Source organism: Eucyclogobius newberryi, unplaced genomic scaffold, assembly GCF_026437365.1.
Source record: "Eucyclogobius newberryi isolate DKJ021-1_F unplaced genomic scaffold, fEucNew1.0.hap1 SCAF_7, whole genome shotgun sequence".
Classification (NCBI taxonomy): domain Eukaryota; kingdom Metazoa; phylum Chordata; class Actinopteri; order Gobiiformes; family Gobiidae; genus Eucyclogobius; species Eucyclogobius newberryi.
This window is the reverse complement of record NW_027316389.1, coordinates 26,797,608-26,824,277: the sequence shown is the minus strand read 5'-3', so window position 1 is coordinate 26,824,277 and position 26,670 is coordinate 26,797,608. Positions and strand designations below refer to the sequence as shown.

At 41.5% G+C, this 26,670-nt stretch overlaps 1 protein-coding gene across 1 annotated transcript; it reads right to left on the bottom strand.

Annotated features, from left to right (window-relative positions):
- Positions 1-127: 127 nt before the first annotated feature.
- On the bottom strand, positions 128-20,948 carry LOC140349575 (1-phosphatidylinositol 4,5-bisphosphate phosphodiesterase zeta-1-like). The gene is given in 11 exon segments (XM_072435963.1): positions 128-236; positions 369-518; positions 1,061-1,184; positions 2,640-2,809; positions 3,483-3,599; positions 4,337-4,493; positions 5,286-5,510; positions 13,788-13,940; positions 15,077-15,221; positions 18,577-18,772; positions 20,751-20,948. Coding segments are annotated over 11 exon segments (1,716 nt in total). The 5' UTR covers positions 20,947-20,948; the 3' UTR covers positions 128-153.
- Between the last annotated feature and the right edge of the window lie 5,722 nt (positions 20,949-26,670).

Here is a 26,670-nt window from a genome sequence, read left to right as displayed (position 1 = left end):
TGCAAATAAATATTTGAACACTTCATTTCAGACCCTTCAATAATTTCTAAGTGGGAGAAGTTGCACAATCGCAGGGAGTTCAAATACTTGCTTTTCTCACTGAATATGTTGTGATATGCTGCTTTTCCATGTTTACGTGAGTGACAACGTGCTTCATTGATACCACACATGAACATAAAGACAGGCCGGATCCAAGTTGCACCCATCCCGGGATCGGAGAGGCACCCAGCGGTAGCCTGTAGGGCCACGAAAGTAATCATTATTGTGCGTCATACTGCTGACACACCACATGCATGCAACACAGTCATGTTCACACCCTTGATGTAAGGGAAACCTGCTTTAACCTTGGTTTTACTTCAGAGGCTCACCTTTCTTCATGCTGTGGATGGGCAATGTGTACTGGCCCACAAACTCACTGCTGAAGAAGCCGGTTCGGTTCCACACACAGAAGCGGATGAGGCTCATCTCTGGGAAGGTGGCTTTAAAGTTCATGACTGTCCCCCAGTATGGGCTCAAAGCTAAAGGGTGGACACACAATAGTCACCATTGTATGACAGAAATATCTTATGGCCTGGTGAAGACGTCATCTAGGATCAAACACTGCACAGAAAGTAACAGCAGTTTGGCAAATCAGGTGCTGCACTTGTACATCTTCTCATTTAATCAGTTTTATACAGCATTTAATGGTCATAGCCTTTCATCCAGACTTCCTCCTCCCTCTTATCTTAGCACATTTGTGGTGGTCTGCTTTGACCAAAATGACAACAAATATCTTTTGAGGTGAACGACTTGACAATATGAGTTGTCCTAGTCTCTTGTACTGCTTTTACAGTTGCTTTATAGTTTGGCAGATTTTTATTTAATTCCAAACTTAGTGGTGTTAAGCTACTGCTAGGTTCATACTATTTACTGTTTTTTTACTTGCTGTATCGAGGACTTGTAGATAATGGCGTAAAAACAATGTGGTTGTCATAGTAACTCAAAGACGAGCAACGACAGCTAGAAATGCCTTTTGTGTGTTTTGGTGTGTATTTTGTCATTTTTGTGGTGTGCTACTTACAGTTGTTTTTGACGGTTGGTGTTTTTTGTTTGTGGTTGTCAGTGGTCACTCCATGGATCTCCACTTGGACAAAGGGATCCAGATTCTTACCGCTGATCACAGGTAAGTTAGAGCCACAGATCACCTATCGGATACGAGGAAGCAAAGAAGACGGGATGAGAAGAAGGAAAACAGCTTAGATTAAGTTTTATTTCAGTAATGCATGGACAGTCAGCCATATCTACAGATGTGTTACCTAGACCTTTATTACAGTAATTTGGGTAAGGCCTTTTTGTATCTAAATAACACTTCCTTATACTGGACAGCGTCATACTCTATATTGTAAAGCGGCAGAAAGTGAAGAAGAGGTGGTACAATTGTAGTACTTGTATATTGATGTTATATCAGCATTCCTTTTACACTCACGCAGACTAAATCAAAGACATGCATACTTATACATAGAGTAGCATGCCACAGTAAAATCATTATCTTTATGCTCATCCACAGTCATGCACCATTTTGTCAGTTTTCACATGTGGTGGAAGATTTCAAATCAGCACTCCTCAGAGGTCCTTGTTTTCTTGAATTGATGCATAATTTGCTTCTAACAGGCTTAAGACCTCACACCAAATGCTGAGCCGGTCTCTGAATCACAAGACGGCGCAGTAAACCCCTGAAGTTATAAAACATTAGAACACACAACATCTATATTTAAACACACTGCCTGGAGCTCAAATATGAATACTGTAAAATAAGTTTTTGTTTCATAAGTGATTGTCTCTAACTACACTGGACGTTGTGCTTTTAAAACAGTGCTAGATCTGGTAGAGGTTGTTGTTGTGTTACTTTAATGGCGGTTTGCAGCCAACTGAAAAAGTGATTTACCACCTACTGTAGTTGTACGTCTTCAAAGTATGTGTTTTACACTATACTGTAAAAAAGGAGAGAAAGAGTTAAGTGATTATGACATCACTCTTCCTTTGGCTACTTCCGGGTCCTCATTCACTCCAAAGGTATTTTGGCATATTTTAACTGGGACTTTATATAAAGCCATTGTCAAATGTGAATCTGCATATGCCTGGTCTTCCTCTAGAGATAATTTACAGACATGTTTACATAGTATAGAACCAGGCTAAAAATGTTCATGCAAAGTGTTTGGACCCCAACAGGCTGTGGTGGGCAGGCACAGGCACAATCAATAACTTCAATTACAGTTCAAAATAACATTTTGTCATTCAAGTTTTTAATTATTTTTTGTGTATTCTGTCTTTCTAGATTCTGGCTTGGTGCCGGCACACACGAGCAATCTGCACCTAGGCTGATGTGAAATAGAGTGGAGGTAATTGATTAATTAGACCATGAGTATAATTGCATTAGCACTGCATCCTTTTTCTGGGGCAGAACATCTAATCAAGTGAAGTCACTATTATAGCGTTTTACATCATTATTGGTTCATGGGATCAGCAAGGAGCAGAAACCTGGAGGGAAGCCACAGAAATCTGCCCCATTTGAACATTACATACATTTATAAAACCAATAGTTTGAATTAGTTAGAACTGCTACCTTGATCCAAATACATAACTAAGTATAAGCTATGTACCTTTATCAGCATATTTCTGGGCTCGACGGTGTGGTATGCCCATCCCGGATCAAAGCTTTTGCTGAACAAAACCATTTCTGGTTTCAGGATGTATCCACAGCCTCCATTGTCCAGGAAACGACCATCATTGAGGTCCATGGCCTCGTCCAACGACTGGAAATTAAGGGCCACTGAAGGAATGTAGCATATTCTTGTAAAGCGTATGTCAAAATGAATATGATAATAGCGTGGCAGTGTTGGACAAGTTTCATCATAGTAGGATAATCGAGTTCAAAGTTAATGGCTAACACTCACACAGTCTCACCCTGTGCTCTGCAGCTGGCTGTGACTCAGAGTTCAGAGAAGAGGTGCTAAAACTGCAGCATGAAGACCAGGGCTTATCCACCGTTTACAGACGGCTACGTTCATTCCAAGGGACGTCTCGAGTCATATTTTTCTCTAAAATATGATCTTATTGTGCACATGTTATATACATTATTAGCACTAAACCACAAACAAGGAGTTATATTCCCAACTAGACATAACTCATGCTGTCATGTTGTGTCAATGGACAAGTCTCAGCTGGCCAGAGCAAATGCTGTTTGTCAAGTGCAGCAAATTAAAGCCCCAGTGTGTACGTTTTCAGACAAATAAAAAGACTTAAATAAATGCAATGACTTAATTATAGGTATTTTTATAGCACTGAAAAGGGTTTCGCTGTGAAGGGTCTTGTTTCTCCACAAACTTGACTTGTAATGTTTCTGGTGGAGGATCTTGCCACTGGTCAAATTGTCTTTTTTGTCTACTTTGAAATATAACTGTATTTAACACTTGTTTAATGTTTAATGGTGTCCTCAAACGTACCGAGCTGTGCCCCAACGTTCCAGAACTTCTGTGGGTTGTAGTTGGAGGAGTTTGTCCGGGAGCCCGAGGGGTAGATCCTGCACAGGAACCTCTGATTGTGACGCACAAAGTCTACACCTGAGAATGAGCAGCAACACCTAAAGGTCAGCGACACCTCCAACACGTTCATGACTCTGACCACATTCAGAAAACTGCCCTCAAGCTGCTTATAAAATCACAAAACCTTGAAGTGTGTTTGCATTTTGCATTTTGTTCTAGATTAAAATACACCACAGCTAATCCTCCAACTGTGATTTACATAGTGATTCTCCGTACGTTTCATGTAGATGCCACCTTCACAATTAGGGCAGCACAATATAACAAACGTATCAATATTTGCGCAGTGATTAATGCCTTTAAGGCCAAATTGCCGGAAAATAAATAAACATTAAGGCGAACACAAAGAATTTTCATTTGACCAATGTTTTTTTTCTTTTTTATTAAAATGTAAATATGTCATGTTTAGATTTCCGGTTAAAGGTGCAATATGTAACTTTTCCAGACAAGTAGGTGGAAATGTATTAATTTGTCTGGAATGTTTCATTGTATAGCATTAGGTGACGCCACCAGGTCACTTCTTAAGCAATAAAAATGCTAAGTATAATTCCAACTTTTTTTCTCATATTGTGCATCCTTACTCACAATTGATCTTGGTTTAATAGTGCGACTTGTACTAGTTCACCACGTTTCATAATCATTTTGCACTTGCTGTTGACAAGTACAATACGTTTCTATTTTGAGATTCTTGTACTTGGACTGAACCCTTTTTTACCTCAGAACTCACTCATGCTTCAGCAGATTGTGTCCCGTGTTACCTGCAGTTTTAAGTAGCTTGCTGGCCTTCTTCTCGGACATGGATGTGTTTTCGTAGCTGTTCTGGTTGTCTTTGGAGTGACTGAAGCTGATGAACTTGACTGCCCTGGTGTAGATGACCAGATCAGACAGAGCCGGTGCCACTACCTTCTTATTCTACTCATCAAAACAGAAAACACATAAGAAATATTATACTCAACTAAGCCAAAGATTCATATTAGCATAATTTTTATCATGAACATCATTTTTATTGAAGCTATTTAATGACAACTGTGACCAATACACTTGCTCTATTGATGTTGAAGTTATCTTAGGGATGAAACTTAAGTGTCCAATTGTCAAAAGTTGTAGAGTAATTAAATGTACATGTTGGCATTGTTTCTTATGGTTGATATTCCTGCATCTGCTTAGCCTATAAGCACTTAGTTGATTAATGGTTACATGCAATTTAAAACATATTTATAGGAACAACAATATAAAGGAGAATATGCAGAGTGGCTGGAGTTTTTGCAATGACAGATACATTTATGCTCATTTCTTTGCATATAAATGTGTTGTATGTTGCTTTTTTCAGCGTGCAAAGTGGTAATTAAGGAAACTTATTCGTTCTCGTGAAAAAGATCTTTTGTGTTAGATATATGGTCAGCAAAATAGTTAGTTTTGAGAGCTTTTCTAGTATTATGCTTATCGATGCAAAGGACGTTTTTAGTTGAGATTTTCTTTAGTCAACCACATTGCTAGTGTCAAAGAACGCATGTGAAAGGATTTCTCACTTACAGCAGGGACTAGCTCAGAGCATTAAGTTACAAAAATTGTATATGTATTGCTCATCTGAGAAGTTGCATCAGCGTCAGATTCATTTTATATCCAAACCCTGGGCCTGGTCTTATCTGCTGAAGTCCATCAAAGTCAGGCTTTCTTTCACCACTCTGCCCTTTAAGTCTGACTTACTTTATTCTTGTGCCCTCTCTGCGTCGATCTTGGGGACCAGAACTTGACTTTGTTCTTGAGTTTTTTGCCTTCCTCTCCCTCATCGTCTGAATCTTGCTCCTCTTCATCGTCGTCGTCGTCGTCCTCCTCCTCCTCCTCCTCTGCACTGTCCTCTATGTCTGTCTCTGTGGCTCCCTCGCGCTTAATCAGCTTCTTATTCTTTATGAGGATCTTATACTTCAAGTCCTGGCATGGTAAATTGGTCAAAAGTAGTTTGATTCAGTGCACATCGAGTAGAATATTGTAACATTTAACAATAGATCATATCATGGATGTTGTTTTGGCTATATGCAAAATTTGAATATTGTGTATAACATTTGCAGTGAAAAAAGTGCAGTTTAAAAATGAGAATGTTATGTTCTAAAGCTTCAAGTAAGTGTATAAAATGTCGTTTCTGCACCTTTGTGATTAATTTTACATTTCCCTGATAATTAAACCTCAAATCAATACAGTCAAAGACAAGTTTAAACACATTTCTGTTGAATTGACATAATTGTATCTAAATATTTGATCAGGTTTATTTATTTTACATTTTTTGGCGGTATTGCCCACCCCTAATCTGAATCTTTATTGGCCATATTAATTAGGTCCGAGCGCCACAAGCTGGCGAGAGTAGTAGTAGGAAAATGGAACATTACCGTTGTAAACGGGCGAAGCCCGTGCAAAAGTGCGCATTAAACGAGCACTTTACATTGCGGTCGTCATCCCCATATAAAGCACTCATTTGCGCTAAATATCTCACGAATACGTTCCCCATCTCTTGCATGTTCCATGCATATAAGCATGTAATGCAAAAATTGAACATTATTACTGTATAGAGGGCCAAAAACACAAAGTGGGCGGAGCCCACTCAAAATTAACGAAAGTACCCGTCAGTGACCAGGGACCCACACCATGAGGTAGGAAAGCGCGAGCGCTTTCCGAAAATGTATAGTTTATGATATTTGAAAAATGGGAAACATTGTTTTTGCATCGGAATATTATTAGGCCCGAGCCCCAGCACGGCGGAGGGCCTATTGCTCCCGCAACGCTGCCGAAGGCAGCGTTGCAACTGTCTGACCAAACATGCGGGCGGTCGCCCCTGGCAAGTACAGTGAACTAGCCCATGCCGAAGGCATGGATCATGCATACTTACTCCTGCTATGACAGAAATAGTCAACAATTAGTGAATGGGCGTAGCCCATTCACTAACCCTCCTGGCATCGTCCCGTACGCGAGAATCCATGCCGCAGGCATGGGCCATGCTTGTATCTGCTCAAATCAATGGAAGTCTATGGGGAGTGGGCGGGGCATCCCGACGGAATAGGGAGTGACGAGCGCGTAAGCGCTCGTAATGATGATTCCACCCCATGGCGGCATCGGGAAGGCTTAGAGCTTTCAAACGATGTATAATTTGTTGTTATAGTGGAAACGGCTATATTGTTTTTGCTAAAAATATTATTATTAGGCCCGAGCCCCAGCAGGGCGGAGGGCCTATTGCTCCCGCAACGCTGCCGAAGGCAGCGTTGCAACTGTCTTACCAAACATGCGGGCTGCGCCCGCATGTTTGGTGCCCCGTCGCCCCTGGCAAGTACAGTGAACTAGCCCATGCCGAAGGCATGGATCATGCATACTTACTCCTGCTATGACAGAAATAGTCAACAATTTGTGAATGGGCGTAGCCCATTCACAAATTGTTGACAACAGCAGCGCGAAGCGCTGCATTCCTCCAAAAACCCTCCTGGCATTGTCCTGTACGCGAGAATCCATGCCGCAGGCATGGGCCATGCTTGTATCTGCTCAAATCAATGGAAGTCTATGGGGAGTGGGCGGGGCATCCCGACGGAATGGGGAGTGACGAGCGCGTAAGCGCTCGTAATGATGATTCCACCCCATGGCGGCATGGGGAAGGCTTAGAGCTTTCAAACGATGTATAATTTGTTGTTATAGTGGAAACGGCTATATTGTTTTTGCTAAAAATAATATTATTTTTATTAGGCCCGAGCGCCACAAGCTGGCGAGAGGCCTATTAATCTCGTAAGGCCGTGCGAAGCACGGCTGCGAAAGTGCGCACGTAGTGCGCACAAAATCGAGCGCGAAGCGCTCGCCCACTTCCAAACACTCACTAACGCACTCCTCCACTCATGCACGCCCCGTGCATACTAATTAGTTGTAGGAAAATGGAACATTACCGTTGTAAACGGGCGAAGCCCGTGCAAAAGTTCGCACTAAACGAGCACTTTACATTGGGATGACGACCGCGAAGCGGTCGTCATCCCCATATAAAGCACTCATTTGCGCTAAGTAGCTCACGAATACGTTCCCCATCTCTTGCATGTTCCGTGCATATAAGCATGTAAGGCAAAAATTGAACATTATTACTGTATAGAGGGCCAAAAACACAAAGTGGGCGGAGCCCACTCAAAATTATCGAAAGTACCCGTCAGTGACCAGGGACCCACACCATGAGGTAGGAAAGCGCGAGCGCTTTCCGAAAATGTATAGTTTATGATATTTGAAAAATGGGAAACATTGTTTTCGCATCGGAATATTATTCTTTCTTTCTTTCTTCTTCTACTTCTCGGGACCAACCCCCCTATTTTTCACCCAGTGAACATTGACGAAAAGTCACAAAAATTTGCACGCCTCTAAAAATCGTGCCTCTCTACATTCTGGCTATTTCCCTTTTCTAAAATTAAAAAAATTGGCGCGTCAGCGCCCCCAAATGTACCAAAAATGCATTGAGAGATGGGAAATGACCCAAAAAAAATCTGATCGTAGAATCATGAAATTTGGCGCAGAGGTAGATGGTGACAAGAGAAGTAAAAAATATTATTACGGCAACGCCGTCCGCCCAACCAAATGTCGGCCATATTGCTTCAAAAATGGCTAAACATGACTTCGGAGTTTTTCCAAACGTCGTACTTTTACGAACTCCTCCCAGGGCGTTGGCCCTAAAAAGCTGAAATTTGGTGAAAATGCTACTGAGGAGTGGGACATCAAAAGTTATCCAAATTACATTGATACCTCTCACGGTCTCTGTGCGGCGAAGCCGCAAACTGTAGCTAGAATTTCAGAAATCTCCCATATTTAAAATTTCTGCCGTTTGCGCAGATAAAGTCCGAATTGCGTCAAATTAGAATCAGTTGTTAAACTCTTTGCCCTAAACCTACTTGAAGTGAAATAAATTCATTTGGCGCCACAGCGCCCCCTACAGATTTTATATGGAGGTTAAATGTTTAGTTTTGCGAAATTATATGAAATTTGACACACAACTCAATTTTAGCATCCCCATCAAAAAAGTCAATGACTCATGTCATAATTGTTATGGCGTTGCCGTAACGATGACCGAAACCTTTCATGTTATTCCAATGGGGAAATCGCCAGAACATGTTTACACTTTAGACTTTCACAAACTCCTCCCAGGGCGTCAGCCCTATTAACCTGAAATTTGGTGAGACTCATCTTCAAGACCATCAAAAGTTATCCACATTTTCATTCAAAGAGTCACGGTGTCTGTGCGGCAAAGCCGCACATTTTGCCAAGAATTCAAAATAAAATTGCTTTTTGATGGTAAAACAAAGGGGAGAAGATGTGACAGCGTCACAGATTCAGCAGTAGGCGTAATAAAAGGACAATTGGGGCGCGTTAGCGCCCCCTCCTCTTGCGGCGTGGCGGGGGTGTGGCGGCGGCGTGGCGGCGGCGTGGCGAGGGCCGATCATTGCCGCTTGCGGCTATATTTTTTTATTTTTCTTGTTCTTCTGCTTTTTGAGCTCTAATTTGACCCCCTGAACATGCTCAAAAACTCACCAAACTTTGCCCAAAATTCAGAATCGGCGAAAAATTTGATTTTTTCTGGGCCATTTTTTTTTTCGTTAAAAAATGGCGCGACAGCGCCACCGACAAAAGTCAAAATACATTGCGCCTATGGGAGACGCCCCGAGGTCAACTTTGGCGTAGAGCTACGAAATTCGGAACACGCATTCCTCTTGTGAGGACAAAAAACAAATATTATTGTGGCCACGCCCCCAGAATTACCCTATGCCCGCCATCTTCCTTTGAAAATGAAAACACGCTGTGTTAGCCATTTTGTTCACGTCAAACTTTGACGAACTCCTCCTAGGGCGTTTTGCCCACCGACTTCAAAATCGGCGGACGTCCTCTGGACAAGTGGGGCATCTAAAGTTATCCAATTTTTTGAGATACCTTTTACGGTCTGTGTGCGGCGCAGCCGCAAAGTTGGACAACTTATTTTGGGATATTGCAGATCTAAAAATTGTTCCCATTTGATCAAAACAAGTCCGATTAGGACCAAATTTGAATCAGTTGTTCAACTTTCTAGTTTGGACCAGTTTATGATGACAAAATTGAAATGGGCGCGATAGCGTCCCCTACAGAGTGACCTTTAAATTAACATTGAAGGTCAAAAATTAGTTTTACCAAAGTTTTCTAAACTTTACCCAAATTTCTATTTTGGCGTCGCGATCAAAAAAGCCAATAAGACAAATGCCTTAATTTTTACGGCGTAGTCGTAGCGATGACATAAACCTCCCATGTTATCCCTATGGGAAAACCGCTAAATCTCTTGAATATCCACATTTTTATGTTTTACACTTTAACGAAGTCCTCCTAGTGCGTTTTGCCCACCGACCTCAAAATCGGTGTACGTCCTCTAGACAAGTGGGGCATCTAAAGTTATCCAAATTTTAAGGATAGCTTTTACGGTCTCTGTGCGACGGAGCCGCAAACGTTTTCCAGAATTCTGACTATTTGGCCTTCAGAGTGGCCTATAAACAATAGAGTTTTTCCAAATGACATGATATTTTGAACAAAATTCAAATTTGCCATCCTGATCACAAAAGTATGAGAGCCAAAGTCATATTTTGTACGGCGTAACCGTAGCGATGACAGAAACATCCCATGTTATCGTTATGGGAAAATCATAGAATTGCTCAAATCACCACATTTTTACGCTTCACACTTTAACGAACTCCTCCTAGGGCGATTGTCCGATCAAGTTCATATTTGGAGAATATCATCTACACAAGCGGGGCATCAAAACGTATCCATATTTTGATTCTAAGTGCTACGGTCTCTGTGTGGCGGACCCGCAAAAATATGTCAGAAATGGGAAAACAGCGAAATCTCTGAAATGTTCACATTTACGCTTCACACTTTAATGAACTCCTCTGTGGGCAATAGCTCGATCAAGCTCATATTTGGGGAAAATCATCTACACAAGCGCGGCATCAAAAGTTATCCATATTTTTATTCCAAGTGCTACGGTCTCTGTGCGGCGGCGCAGCAAATTTGACTGACACTTGTGTTCATTTGCACTGGATTGGCCATGTCCAATGTGTCGCCGTCTGTCAAGTTCTTTTTTTATTCAACACACAATAAGGGCGCCATCTTTATCAAGTCGAAAGCGCAGAGTCGGAAGGCCGGCGGCCCGCGAGGGCCGTTGGATGCCGCTTGCGGCTTTAATTCTTTCTTTCTTCTTCTTTCTTTCTTTCTTCTCGGGACCAACCCCCCTATTTTTCACCCAGTGAACATTGACGAAAAGTCACAAAAATTTGCACACCTCTAAAAATCGTGCCTCTCTACATTCTGGCTATTTCCTTTTTCTAAAATAAAAAAAAAATGGCGCGTCAGCGCCCCCAAATGTACCAAAAATGCATTGAGAGATGGGAAATGACCCAAAAAAAATCTGATCGTAGAATCATGAAATTTGGCGCAGAGGTAGATGGTGACAAGAGAAGTAAAAAATATTATTACGGCAACGCCGTCCGCCCAACCAAATGTCGGCCATATTGCTTCAAAAATGGCTAAACATGACTTCGGAGTTTTTCCAAACGTCGTACTTTTACGAACTCCTCCCAGGGCGTTGGCCCTAAAAAGCTGAAATTTGGTGAAAATGCTACTGAGGAGTGGGACATCAAAAGTTATTCAAATTACATTGATACCTCTCACGGTCTCTGTGCGGCGAAGCCGCAAACTGTAGCAAGAATTTCAGAAATCTCCCAAATTTTACATTTCTGCCGTTTGCGCAGATAAAGTCCGAATTGTGTCAAATTATAATCAGTTGTTAAACTCTTTGCCCTAAACCTACTTGAAGTAAAATAAATTAATTTGGAGCCACAGCGCCCCCTACAGATTTTATATGGAGGTTAAATGTTTAGTTTTGCGAAATTATATGAAATTTGACACACAACTCAATTTTGGCATCCCCATCAAAAAAGTCAATGAGACCCATGTCATAATTGTTATGGCGTTGCCGTAACGATGACCGAAACCTTTCATGTTATTCCAATGGGGAAATCGCCAGAACATGTTTACACTTTACACTTTCACGAACTCCTCTTAGGGCGTTAGACATATTAACCTAAAATTTGGTGAGACTCATCTTCAGGGGTGGACCATCAAAAGTTATCCACATTTTTATTCAAAGAGTCACAGTGTCTGTGCACATTTTGCCAAGAATTCAAAATAAAATTGCTTTTTGATGGTAAAACAAAGGGGAGAAGATGTGACAGCGTCACAGATTCAGCAGTAGGCGTAATAAAAGGACAATTGGGGCGCGTTAGCGCACCCTCCTCTTGCGGCGTGGCGGCGGCGTGGCGAGGGCCGATCATTGCCGCTTGCGGCTATATTTATGTGTTATTGTCATTTTATGAGGAGATTCACCACCATGTTTTCATCCATTTAGGTTGCAGATTTTAAAATGTAGTACATACGTTTTCTGGAGAAGGACAATCTTGTCTCCGTGGACATGTTATTGCTTTGCCAAGAATGTTCCACCGTATGGCATTAAAAATGACATTGCCTGATCAAGTTACAGGTCAGATTTGTGGAGAGGCGACATGCATTCACGGTAAGAATGCACATTTTTCAAGGTATTTTTTGAGCAATAAAAACACCTGGAATAAATGTTAGACAAATAGGTTTAATGCCATACTTTGGATCATTCCAGGCAACATCTCCATGGCAACAAGCAGGTGACGGGCCTTTCACCAGTAAAGTTACATACATGCATTAGCAGAGTTCAGATGCTACAAAGTATTCACTGTATGTTTACAGCGCATACTTGCAAATATTTCAGTCTGAGTGTAGGAGGCTCTTTGGTCCACCACAAGACAGGAAGTTACCTCGAATGTGGTACTTGACTGTACACACGGGCCAAGTATGCATATAATAATTACAGCTCTGTGTACATTTAGCGGCCTTTAGCAGCCTATGCCCCATGTAAATTATACCTCTGTCCGTATAAAGGGGCTGCTCTCTCTCCACTAAATGATACGGCCATGCAAACCGGAGCGGAGGCTGTGCTCATGTTGATGCAATTTATGATATTATGAGATTTCTGAGGAGACAGTAAAAAATAGTCCCCCGTTATGAGTTGTTAATGAACTAGGGCTCATATCTAATACAGCAATAACAGTGAAAAATTAGCCTGTCCTCCTCCCTGTACGGGTGCGCATTAGTGAACCCCTGCACGGACAGCCTATGGTGCAACAGCAGAGAGTGTTTTTGGCATCTAATTTAGTTTCTGTTGTTTATCCAATTAGGACGCTGCTGAGGCGCGGAGCTGTATGAATGTGATGCATGAGTTTAGGAAAGATATGGGAAGTTGGGAGTCAAGAGGAAGCGTTTCATGGTAAGCCATCTGTGCATGTCTCTGTTATACTGAATTATTTAGATTTTTAAGTAGATTGTAACTAGTAAACTATACTTCCATGAGTAATAACTGCTTGCACTGCTTCCTGAAGTACCTGTTGGGCAATAGCAGATATGTTTTGTTTTTTATCGATTCAATAACAAGGCTGGTATTGAAAATTCCGACGCTAATCCCGATATCATCATTTACAGAAACAAAAATTAAAAATCTTGTTTGTTTTGTAACTTAGAAAATACCATATTATGTGTTAAGGAACTTGTATAAAACTTATATAAACTAGGATAAACTAGTATTGATATACTTAAGTGCTTCCCGCTCCTTGGCGCCGACAATTAGCTGAATGTCCTCTCTGCTCTCATTCCCATTTCCCACTACACTGTCTCCACTAGACACTTGCTTATGGGCCTAAAAATCTTTTAGCTTGTTAGTCATTGGGGTCAAACAGTAACGATTGTAAAGGTCTTTTGACAGACTAGAACACTGCTCCACACAACAGTTCTTCTGTCACATTAGTGAAGTAATCAAACCTCAGAGAGCTTTATCAAAATGAACAATTTGCCAAGTGCCTGGAGTTTCTCAAACTGACAGTCACTGTTCAAATCAATTAGTTTTAGTGGGTGTAGGGGAAAGTGTGAATACTGATGTCCATCTAAGGTTGTTCCTCCCTGGTGAGGGGCAGGATGGCCCTGAATAAAACTAATGAGGTCCACAGTGTAAAGATCTTCAAGCACTAGAGCCCTTTCTCTGCACCTAGGGATCAAAACCAGATATGCATATCAAATAACCTCTACTGTTGCCTTTTAACTTACATCTGGACTGGGCAAGTCTCCGTTGGTTGGGTGATTCAGGCGAGCTTTCAGCAGTTTGTCCCCCAGAATGGACACCAGGTAGCGGGCCATGACCTCCTGCTGCTGCATGGAGCAGTGGTTCTCCAGGGAGATGATGACAGGATAAGCAGACACCTAGTGGAGGTATGTAGAAGTTAAAGTTATGTTCAGTATCATCTTGAAACTCAGAGTTGGGAAAAAACAATGCATTCTACCCCAGCACCCTCCATGAAATGGAAAGTTAAAGCCCTTCCAATAAAGACAAAAACTGAACTGAAATAAAAGCATTAATTGGCTCGGGACGAGTCTTTGTTCTTGACTGGTTTCTTCTTATTATTATTATTCATGGTCATTTTGCCACAACTCTGGCATTTTTGACCCCCTGAACATTGATGAATGTCACACATGGGGACATAGACGCGATCGGCTCGGCCCGAACTCGAATAAAATGGAGGTTGCCGACTAGTTCAAAAAAGAAAAAACATGAAACTCTTAATCTTTGGCCTAGGCCCATAAAACTTGGGACAGTGATAGAGCTACCTTTGACGAGTAAAACACACCTGTGTGATAAACAGGAAGTTAGCATTAGCATTAGAATTATTATTCTTTATACTTTATTCTTTAGGCTTTATTCTTTAGACTTTATTCTTTAGACTTTATTCTTTCTGCCTAGGCTATTTTTAACCCCCTGAACATCAATTAAAAGTCACGGGTCACCGAGGCTCTCTCCCTTTCTCCCAGCTCAGGTTTGCGTTCAGCACAATCTTGCAATTTGTCAGGACAAACTACTATTTGAATCGCAGATTACGCAATCATCAATGGTGAATTACTGAGCGTTGTTTGGTATGCCGCAAAACGCAGCAGAAAACATGGACAGGCGGGAAGGCGGTCGCGCGGGAAGGCGGTCGCGCAGGAAGACGGTCGCGCAGGGGGCGAGAGCCATCATCGCCGCTACTTATTGCATTTTTAAAACTACTACTACTACTACTACTACTAGTACTACTACTACTAGTACCAGTACTACTACTACTAGTACCAGTACTACTACTAGAAAGTATTCAATGACAGCAGCCAAAAACGATAGCTAAATAAATTACTCATCATACTATCCTCTAGACTCATAAAATCAAAGATGGCATATAGCATTTCTGCTGGTGGAGATGTTTAATGAGAGCAGATCCTTCTCAATGGGGACCCTTGGCGATGCAAGAGCTTGGCTGAGAGCCCCGGAGCACTGCAGCATGACAGAACTACACATCACATCGTGTTACCTCAAAGGCATGCTGCTCGATGGTGCTGATGACATCTCTAAACAGGAGCTTAGTGGTCAGGGTGTAGCCGTGGTACACGACGGGCTCCAGCTCGGGCCCGTCCCAGCAGTCAATCTCCAGACAGCGACAGCCTTTTCTCAGGGCACTGCACACAAAAACACACCATACTATTAAACGAGTGAATTCAGAATGCCACAACTTAAACTGCCTTCGGAATTAAAATAGTAACTGTTTATTTAATAGTTTTATTACTTTCTGCCCCAGACCCAACCGCCACAACTTCACACAAACGATCAAATACTATCAAATCAAAAGCACAAACGGAACAGAAAGCTTGTTGTTGTTGTTGTTGTTGTGTTACTTTTAATGGCGGCCAACTGAAAAGGTGCATTTACTGCCACCTACTGTAGTTATACATCTTCAAAGTATGTGTTTTACGCTATACTGTAAAAAAGAAGAGAAAAGAGAGCGAGAAAGAAAGCTTCATACAAACATGCGTATTTGATTGCAAACATAGCAGGCACATGTACAGTACATTTATTACTTTATTATTGCATATCTGTAACATTGAATGAAATATCAATGTTACATTGATGAAATATCAGTAAACAGGAAGGCGAAACCCATTAATATAGGGATAATAGCTCTCTGTGGTGTCCAAACTATGGCCCAGGGGCAAAATGAAGCTCCAAGAACTATTTTTATGTTTTTGCTGAATTGGCCTAAATTATCATATTTTTTTCATCCATCTTCTTCCGCTTATCCGGGGCCGGGTCGCAGGGGCAGCAGTCTAAGCAGGGACTCCCAGACTTTCTTTTCCCCAGACACTTCCTCCAACTTCTCCGGGAGGATCCCGAGGCATTCCCAGGCCAGCCGAGAGACATAGTCCCTCCAGCGTGTCCTGGGTCTTCCCCGGGCCTCTTCCGGAACAGATGCCCGAGTCACCTCAGCTGGCTCCTTCCGCGCCCAGCCACCCGGCGGAGGAAACTCATTTTGATCGCTTGTATCTGCGATCTTGTCCTTTCGGTCATTACTCAAAGCTCATGACCATAGGTGAGGGTAGGAACGTAGACCGACCGGTAAATTGAGAGCTTTGTCTCTCGACTCAGCTCCTTCTTCACCACAACAGTCCGATGCAGCGACCGCGACAGACCGATCCGCCTGTCGATCTCACGCTCCATCCTTCCCTCACTCGTGAACAAGACCCCGAGATACTTGAACTCCTCCACTTGGGGCAAGGACTCCCCACCAACCTGAATAGGGCAAGCCACCTTTTTCCGGTCGAGAACCATGGCCTCGGATTTGGAGGTGCTGATTCTCATCCCAGCTGCTTCACACTCGGCTGCAAACCGTCCCAGTGCATGTTGCAGGTCCGGGTTTGATGGAGCCATCAGGACAACATCGTCTGCAAACAGCAGAGATGGAATCCTGTGGTCCCCAAACCGGACACCCTCCGACCCCCGACTGCGCCTAGAAATTCTGTCCATAAAAATTATGAACAGAACCGGTGACAAAGGGCAGCCCTGGCGGAGTCCAACATGCACTGGGAACAGGTCTGACTTACTGCCGGCAATGCGAACACAGCTCCTGCTCCGGTCATACAGGGACCGGACAGCCCTGAGCAAAGGGCCCCGGACCCCGTACTCCCGGAGCACCACCCAAAGGACACAACGAGGGACACGGTCGAAAGCCTTCTCCAGATCCACAAAGCACATGTGGACTGGTTGGGCAAACTCCCATGAACCCTCGAGCACCCGATGGAGGGTATAGAGCTGGTCCAATGTTCCACGACCGGGAAGAAAACCACTCTGCTCCTCCTGAATCCGAGGTTCAACTATCGGTCGGATTCTCCTCTCCAGTACCTTGGAATAGACCTTACCCGGGAGGCTGAGGAGTGTGATCCCTCTGTAGTTGGAACACACCCTCCGGTCCCCCTTCTTGAACAGAGGGACCACCACCCCGGTCTGCCAGTCCAGAGGCACGGTCCCCGAACGCCACGCGATGTTGCAGAGACGTGTCAGCCAAGACAGTCCTATATTTTTTCATCATTTTTTTTTTTTTTTTTTACTGGAAATTAAAGTAATTCTACCATTATAAAAGTAGTAAACTCTTAGATAGAAGACAGACATGTTGCAGCTTTACATAAAGACAGTGCTTCTCATGTACATATAATGCCTTTCTTATTTTCACATCATTGCCTCCTGTATCTTTATTTGTTCATGTTCTTTTAGACAATGCAAGCTTCAGACACTGAACGTTGCAGTACACTTTGGTTTTTCACCACCATGACTCATACTTTCGATTATTTCAGTGCATGAATCCTGTAGTTGACTTCCCTAGTTCAGAAAGGAGTTGCAGCAGTTGTCTTTACCTACAAGCTTTGCATATATACTCATTTATTGATGAAACCTCACTAAATAATGTATTGTTGCATATATTTTATAAGTATAAGCACTCTATGATGATGAGTGCGCCTTCCTCTCTCCTCTCTCCGCTCTTTCATCATTTCACCAGCGCTCCCGGACCAGTGGCTTTGAGGGCTGACCGGAGGGGCTCAGCACTTTGCACCATTCAGACCGTAAATACAGCTCTTCTGCAGTCATCAGCCCCTTTTGTAATCACTCCCATTGTCCCATAAAGGAACCACAGTCATTTCCCTGTCTGCTCCAGCTACGAGGGATTCAGAGAGAAAAGAGTCCAGAGAAGAGCGGAGATGAGGGACACTGGTGGAGATGTGGCACCAGAGGGAAGTGGAGCAGTTGTAATCTGTTCTGGATCCGTTAACAACTAAATTGATTCAACTTTGATGTCACTTGACTGAGATAGTCAATTTAGTAGGTGAAAACTAATGATTCTGGTGTTTCCCTTCCCTCCCTTTCGACTTCGACTTCCTACCACTTCTAACGTTACTATTACTACTAGTGTTGTCACAGTATTAAAATCTCTATATTTATGGTCATATTAAGGCAAAGGCTTGATACTCGACACCAAATTCGATACTGCAATGACAATTTTTTATACAGTAGAATGTAATATTCAGTAGGAGTTAACGATAACGTGCGATATCATTCGAAAATTATTCAGGAAAGGCCCAACCTTTTCTTATTTATGACTTTTTTCAGTTTTGATACCTGCTCAAAGTTCATCCGGACCAGAACCTCCCACCTCCCTCTATAAGAACAGTTTCTTTCCCTCTGCCGTTGGAATCATGAACACTTCCACTGTCACTTTAACTACAATTGAATCACTTACTGCACTGTTCACTTTCTGCACTACATTTGTAAATAATAGTCAATTTTCTGCCTTTTTTCATTTTTCTCCTATAGTAGATTTAAACTGTTTTCTTTAATGCATTCCCTTTTTGATTTTTACATATGTTGTTTTATCATTGTTCATTCTTTCACCCAAAGCAAGCTTCTATGTTTGTGAATTTGGTTCATTGGCAAAGGCAATAAACCTTTTCTGATTCTGAAATACAATGTCAATTCTTGGAGACGTACATGATATAGGCGTCCACGTCACTATGTCCCAGGAGCTGGTCCCCGGTCAGGTATGTGTTGTGGGAGGTGGAGATGAAGTAGCTGGTGAGCGATTGGTTCATATCCTGGTACACCTTTCTGTGGTCCAGGTTAAAGATGCTGCAGTGTTTGGACTCCATGAAGCGCAGGAACCCCTCGAATGACAGGCTTCTGTTGGCTGAACATCCAAACAAATCAATCAATTAAAACAACAAAATCAGTCATGTTGTACCCTTATCTTCAAAACCAAAATTGCAGCACGTTATTTATTTATTATTTTCCGGACTATAAGTCGCACCAGCCAAAAAATGCATAATAGAAAAGAAAAAAAAACATATAAGTTGCACTGGAGTATGAAATAAGGTTGCAAGTGTGAAAATAACAAATAATATCACATATAAGTCGCTCCGGAGTATAAGTATAGAAGTATAAATATAAGTACAGGTCGCACCCCGGTGAAAAATAGGAAAAAATGTGTGACCTATAGTCCGGAAAATAATGGTCTAAAACAACAAAAGCAAAACATTACAGACATTATACATTATTCTCTCAAATATGTGGCAGCGCAGCTTTAATGCGTGTGCGTACAAAACAATCTACTACAACATTTTGTGCTGCTATTAAAATTGGCATCATAAATAATACATGTATACATTCTTAAAGGTGCACTATGTAATATTTCTGGCTGGGGGTACACCACCTGCTCTTCATGTTATTGCTTTGACTTGAATGTTCCACCGAATCACATCAAGCCTTTTGGTCTGTAGCTTCATTCAACAGGACAATGCTCGTCTCCATGGTAATGGATAAGTACTGTGGCACATTCTAGGCTTAACAATAACATCTACATGGAGAATCAGGTGGAAAATATTCTACCATAAATGTTATAGTGTGCCTTTCAGGTCATATTGCTTTAGGATGGAATGAACGTGAATATAGTTGGTCATCAAAGGCATTTAGAGAGTTTAGTTGTGGTTGGAAGACAAATCTTTATTCTGAAGAAAGAACTCGCGTTATGTCTTCTGAGCAGCAGCATAAGCCACCTAAGGCTAAATAGAGTAGAACAATTGTAAATAAATAATCTTTGGTGTTTTGTTTGTATTCATGTTACTGAATACATTTCATTGTCCACCAGAGGGACTTAATAAGTCACATAGACTAGTTATACTTGAATAACTAGGCGGCCTGCAGTGCTGTGGGTGTGTGAGCGGTGATGTTGAGGCAGCATCTGTTCTATTAGACCCTCTAATGCACATTCTCCTTCTGCCATATTGTTCACGCTGCCTTTGGGCTCATATTATTACACCAGTGGGGCTTAAACAGTTATGTAAGGATTCATTTAGCATCGTTATGTCTGAGAGAAATCAGTGTTAAATGATTGTATCACAGTGGTAGATTTTTTTTTGAGTGATATTCAGAATCCTTTACATGTTTAAAGTAAGATTATTTACTATCATTATTTTATTATATAGTGGGTCTCAGAGTGATGAAACCGACTTACCAACAATACAAACCTACCTATTGTTTATTTTGACTAGGAAAAAGTCCGTAACAAGCTGAAACCCATGTGGCAGTTTATTAGTGCCAGTTTCAATGTTTCATGCTTGGATGATTTAAAAGATATGCACCTCTTCCATTTTCCTTCAAAAATATTAAGACATTGATGGTGGCTATTGACCATAAAACATGTAGTATTATACATAGTCAGACTGTATAACAAACACTGCTAGCATGTGCAATACCGTCATACTCACAACTGATGTAAATAAGAGTGTTTACTTTACCATTATTATTAGTATTATTTGTCTTATGCCAGCTATTTTTATTATTATTATTTCATTTTATCTTTCTTTTTATTTTCTTCCCTCCATTCCCTATTAAGATATGAGAGGACCTGTTCAAAGGAGTTTTGTTAATAAGAGTTTTTGTTTTTCTTATAAGTTGTCTGTCCTTTCCCCTTGTATCTACCTGCGTTGTAACACCAACATTTCCCCATGTGTGGACATTAAAGGCTATCTTATCTTATCTTATCTTATCTTATCTTATCTTATATAATAGAGTAACCAAAATTGAGTAAATTTTTTCTATCAGGAAAATGGGAATTTTATTTATTATTTAACTATGGGATCTTCTCCTTGCATTACTTGCAAACTCACACTCAGATCCCTCATTTATCTCGTACTGGTCTATGATGGCATGGGCCAGCTCAATGTTGGCGGTGCATTCCAGTTGTTCCTCCATGAGAAATTTAAGGATCGCAGACACAGAGAGCGAGCCCGAGCCCGCGGCGTAGACGTCAAACACGCGCTGGATCTCGGCTCTCCTCGAGTACTGAGGTTTGCTTTTCCACATCTCGACCTGCAGCAGATACAAAGCTTCCTCAGTATGTTACAATAATCAACACAATCGATCCAAAAGGCAAAACTGTGGGGAGAATGAAAAACATCTGATAATCCTCACGCAGTATTTTGCTAGCGCAGTTTTTAGTATCGGAAAGGATGTAAGAAACCATGATGCATCTCAGCCCTGACAGGTGCTGACTACACCTTTACTCAGCATAAGGGGAGATAAAGCAGCCGTCTTCTCTCCCGTCTTCAACTCCCATCATGCACAGAGGTGACGTATGTGGCTCTCGCTCTCTCATGGTGCCGTCTGCCGTCAGTTCACTCTTTCAGGGAGTTTGAAGTGTCTCCACACCTTTCATCTGTGTGTTGTGCAGGCAGCCGTCCTCACTTTACTCTCACATGCCTATAAGCCACTGTGGGGGCTGCAGCAACACTTCGTCTGCACTGCTCCATGTTGTATTAACATGTAATGCAGCAGAAAACATTCAACTGAAACACTGAAATAATCCAGTACTAAGATCTGGTTTTGGTGTGGTCAAAAACACCTGGTAAATGAAACCACATCTTGATTACTCGTCAAATGCTCTGCCACTGAGCTACACCCAAAACACAAACTCTTTTCAAATCTAGGACATGACCAGAAAGGTCAATAAACCTAGTTAGTGCCCAAAGAAAACAGTTTCTTACCCTGATCTGCTCACAAAAACACAACAGACAATTGAAGCAGACAGCTGAACTCAACTTGTTGTTGTTGTTGTTGTTGTTGTTGTTGTGTTACGTTTAATGGCGGTTGACAGCCAAAAGGTGGATTTACCACCACCTATTGTAGTTGTACGTCTTCAAAGTATGTGTTTTACGCTACACTATAATAAAGAAAAAAAATGAGAGGGAGAGAAAGATAGAGAGCTGTTGTTGTTGTTGTTGTTGTTGTTTTATGGCGGTTGGCATCCAATTGTTGCATTACCGCCAGACTTTATTCCTCAGACTTTACGTAGGGCGTAATGTGAAGGAGTTCTAGAATCTTTGCTTTTATGACACTGAATCCTCGCATTACAGTTGTCATAACAACCGTAATCATTGTTACGGCCGGTTACGTTGCTACAAACCTATTTCATTCATATTAAATCAACATGTCTCTGTCTCTATAGAGCTAGGCATTGCTCTGGTAATGTTTCTAATGTTTCATTTGAGTGCTCACGATTCTGGACATCATATTTAAAAGCTTTATGTAGTTCAAACAAACTGTGTCTGTAGCACTTAAAAAGTACAACATCTTTAGGTGCAGAAAGTAATTATGTGCAGTGTAAAAACGTCAAGCACCGTGGTACAGGCGGGCCAGCCCTATATTCCCCGGTACCGGTGATCCCCGGGGCCGCTGTTCCCCCGGTGATCCCCGGGGCCGCTGTTCCCCCGGTGATCCCCGGGGCCGCTGTTCCCCCGGTGATCCCCGGGGCCGCTGTTCCCCCGGTGAACCCCGGGGCCGCTGTTCCCCCGGTGAACCCCGGGGCCGCTGTTCCCCCGGTGATCCCCGGGGCCGCTGTTCCCCTGGTGATCCCGGAGCCAATGACAGAAACCTCCATTATCCCAATGGGAAATCTTCTACATTTTCACAATTTTACACTTTAAACTTTTACGGACTCCTCCTTGGGTATTATCCCAACCAGCTTTAAATTTGATGACAATCATTTTCAGGAGTGTTACAAGTTATACCATTTTTGGCCATAAATGTTATGGTCTCCAAATCCAAATGCTGCGGAGTGAAATAAAGATTTACATGAAGAGAAGAACATTCTCGTACAGATTTGTGGTGATTCACAGCAGCGTCCATGCCTAAAGTGTTGTTGTCTGTTATGTTTTCAGTTGACAAGTTCATTTACACCCCAAAGCCCCAATAACACACGGACTGAGGGTGCGACAGAGTCCTCTCACTAAAATGTCGAGAGCAGAGTTTGAAGCCCGGCGGCCCGCGAGATCCGTTGGATGCCGCTCGCGGTAACTGGAATGCTGTAAAAGTATACTACATTTTGATTTACCAAAGTGATTACACTCATGTCATAATTAATATCCTAATGCCAGCATATTGTCTTTATGCAATAATATCCCCATAATAATCATTAATATTGTTTCCTTGTGCAAGACACTTGATCAATATTGCTTCTTGGTTTGTCTCTCTGTTTGATGGTTATCAGAGAGCCCCTTGTCATGGTGTAATAAATAGAATAAATAATGGTCTCATAAAGTGCTTTGGGAAGCTTGCAATATAAATCCAAGCCATTACTCACCCTCTCACGAGGAGAGGCTGCTGTCCTCCCATCGTCCACGCATATTTTACACAAATTGAACGTTGTTTATTAGTGTGGATTGTAAGACTCAATTCCCTCAAGACACGACGAGACACGAGATTGGGTCCACAAGAAAGAGACAAGACTTTGACATAATTTATAACAACATATTTGTGTGGGTCGCTTCACTATTTTGGCCTCACATTTTTAATTTATCTTGACCCTTTTTGGGGTATTTTTGTTATCATTGTAGCACTGCTTTTTGGAACTTTTCTCAATAGATTTAACTCCCCAACATTTTGTGTGTGAAAACAGGGGAAGGAAAAGCTCACAAGCTGATTTTTCACATGTGCACAATCTTTTAACAATTCCATCATAGTTCTTGTGGCGAGAGGTCATCCCTAGTCCCCAGTGTGTATCTGTTATAGTACTGTTACTGCTGTGTTGTAGGTGCAGTACTTGTGATTGCCAGTCATGTTCTGATGGAGGGCTTGCCACATGAGCGTCTCCATGGAGATAATGTATTACTGCTTTGCCTGAAATGTTCAACAGTATGGCATTAAGCTTATATGTCTTATATTTAATCAAGTTAGTTCACTGCTACGAATGCCTTGAAAAAGGAGGATTCTTACTGTGAGTGGGCTCTCCACAGATCTGACTTGTAACTTGGCCTGGTGGTGTCACAGCAATAACATTTCCAGTCTAAATTTAGACTCATTTGACATCATAGTGAAGATAAAAAGCCATGGTCAGCGAAGCATATGCCTAACATCCATTTGATTCTAGCTGTTGTATCAGACATGGCCATCCCCAGAAGCCTTCTGGATTTGAATGCGATTGGTTTAAGGTGAACCAGTGGTGCACGACAACAGTTATTGCCAAGTCACAGAGGAGCAGAGCGTTCCTGTCTGCAGTGGTCTGTGATGGCCGTGCTCTGAGCCTGTCAGAAGCATCGGCAGGGCAAGTTTGATGTGATAATTCCCAGACACTGAACAGGGAGCCCCAGTCTCTGCATCACTGCGCCTCTGCACAGGCTCGGCTGGGCACGAACTCAAACCAACTGTGTCTGTAGCAGGGGCACGAAATACTACAGCAGATCTACCTTCCTCCCCACACTGACCAGGCTCAAGGCGTACAGCTGGTGGTGGTGGTCTTATCCATGGGTTTCAAGTAGGGCTGGACAATATGACAGAAAAAATGACACCCGTCCTCAATTTTTTATAGAATTTATGTCTGATTGAACAATACAGACTTTTAATCATTGGCATTTATCACACAAATGCTCAAAACACTTCCTCCAAAGTCTGAACGTCTTGATTTGCTGTCAACCTTTAAATCTGATCAATGATGATTAGAAATGACTGAATCTCAATCTCAATTTGAATGTGATTAATTGCACAGCCCTACTTTTTGATTGAGTAAAATTAAGGTTAAGGAAATGTGTCATGTACATTTGACCCATCAGGCCCATTGCCATGACGGATTAGATTTACAAACATTATTATCCTATATTTTGAATTGCCAAAATCCTGAAATTAGACTCTATTTTAGGGAACAGTATTGTCACTGAAATCCAAGCATAATAATGATATTCCAGACTGTAGTTTTGGAAATGCTCTGATCCAGTCAAAAGGTGCAATTTGGTTCATATCAATCCTGCTCAAATATTTTTTTGGAACTTTATTGTTCCAACCCATTAACTGATGCCATGAATCTGTTATCAAATACCATTATTACGTAATATTTTGTGCCTCCAAGTTGGCTGGTTTCCAATGGCTTTTCTTAAGGATTCCCAACGTTCGTTACTGTGATGATCTTGTAGTTGCCCCTGGAGCTCCTGCAATCGTCGTACACAATCCCAGCATGCACCACCAGACTCCACACTGGCTGCTGGCGAAGAATTCACTTTGAAACGAATGACAATCGGACACAATTGACAAACTTTATTGTATTTTCAGAGATTGTGGATTATTGTAGATTATTTTTGCCACAATGTGCAAATGATCATTTTACTGGATTTACAAAGGTCCGGATTGACCAGAGAAATGGATTCCTAAATGTAGAATGTAGTGAGACAAGCCCCACATTAACTAAGCTACAAATAGATTTCTGCATTTATTTTGGTTTTGATTTGATTTAACCAACTCTTATTGATTCCAAATTGTGCATTAGCAATTCTATTAAGAATGAATCTATTAATTAGTCGAGAGAGAGTTGTAGAGAAAAATGGTCACAAATGCTTTTCAAATAATAGGGTTTGCATAATTGTTTGATAAAATGACAAACTAAATTAAACATGAGTGAACTAGCCTCTGTCATGTAGGCAAGGCAAGTTTATTTGTAGAGCACATTTCATACACAAGGCAATTCAAAGTGCTTCACACAACAGGAAAAATGCATTAAGATCACAAAGAAATTACAGAAACAGAAATATGATAAAATTAACTAAATAAAAAATACAAATAAAAAACACCTAGCCAAATCCAAATTTATCGGATCTAAATAGTAGTTTTAGAATTGTAGAGAATTTCTCTAAAGAAAGACCTTTTAATTTGAATAAATTTAAAAGGTTCTATTTTCAAGCTAAAATGTAAAGGTGTGTACTACCTCAAAATAATCCAGATACATCTTTTAGTATTTAAAATGTAAAAAATAATGATATTAATAAATAAAAAATAAAATAAAAAAGGGTAACGTGTAAATAATTTAAGACATAAAAGAGAAGATGTACAACAACTTTGCATTCGTCAGAGTACGACCTTTATGACATTTCAATATCAGCTCCACATTATATGTACAGGGTTTTTATAATGAAGTGTATTACTTCAGAGACACTTTTCGATGAAATTAGAAGGTGGAAAGTGAATAATGATTTAGTGCGCAATCTGTGTGATCTAAACTCTTTAAAAGCACACTCGGATCAGGTGAAGGCTGCTGATGTTTGATCTGGTTTGTTTTTCAGACGTGTTGTTTATTTACGGCCTCATTTAAGATAAACTCCAAGAGCAAAAACGTCAGGCAAGTTGTCATTCATTACAGTTATATCTTCCCTGCAGTAATGACACGGGTGCTGGGGCTCTATAAACAGGAAGCAGAAACCCGTGAATCATAACAAGGCCTGTGATTGTGTTCTGAGATTACTTACTAAAATAAAATATGCTCAAACTTAATGTAGCTCTCTTACTTAGGGATCATCTCAAAATGGGTTGAAGCTGAAAAGATGTAATATTTTTCGTCTTGGGGGGGATAAACAGAGAGATTTTGTGTTTGTCGTTGCATGCGTTCTTCTATTTTAGCCTGATGTCATATAGCTCGCTCTGCCTTATTGTTCTCAACAGACACTAACAGACACCACCTGTCTCTTCAAACTCATGTGTCTGTTTTATGGCATCCTCAGCGTGTTCTCCATTGGATTTTCACTTTTTAACAAGACCTCGGAGTATTGAGAC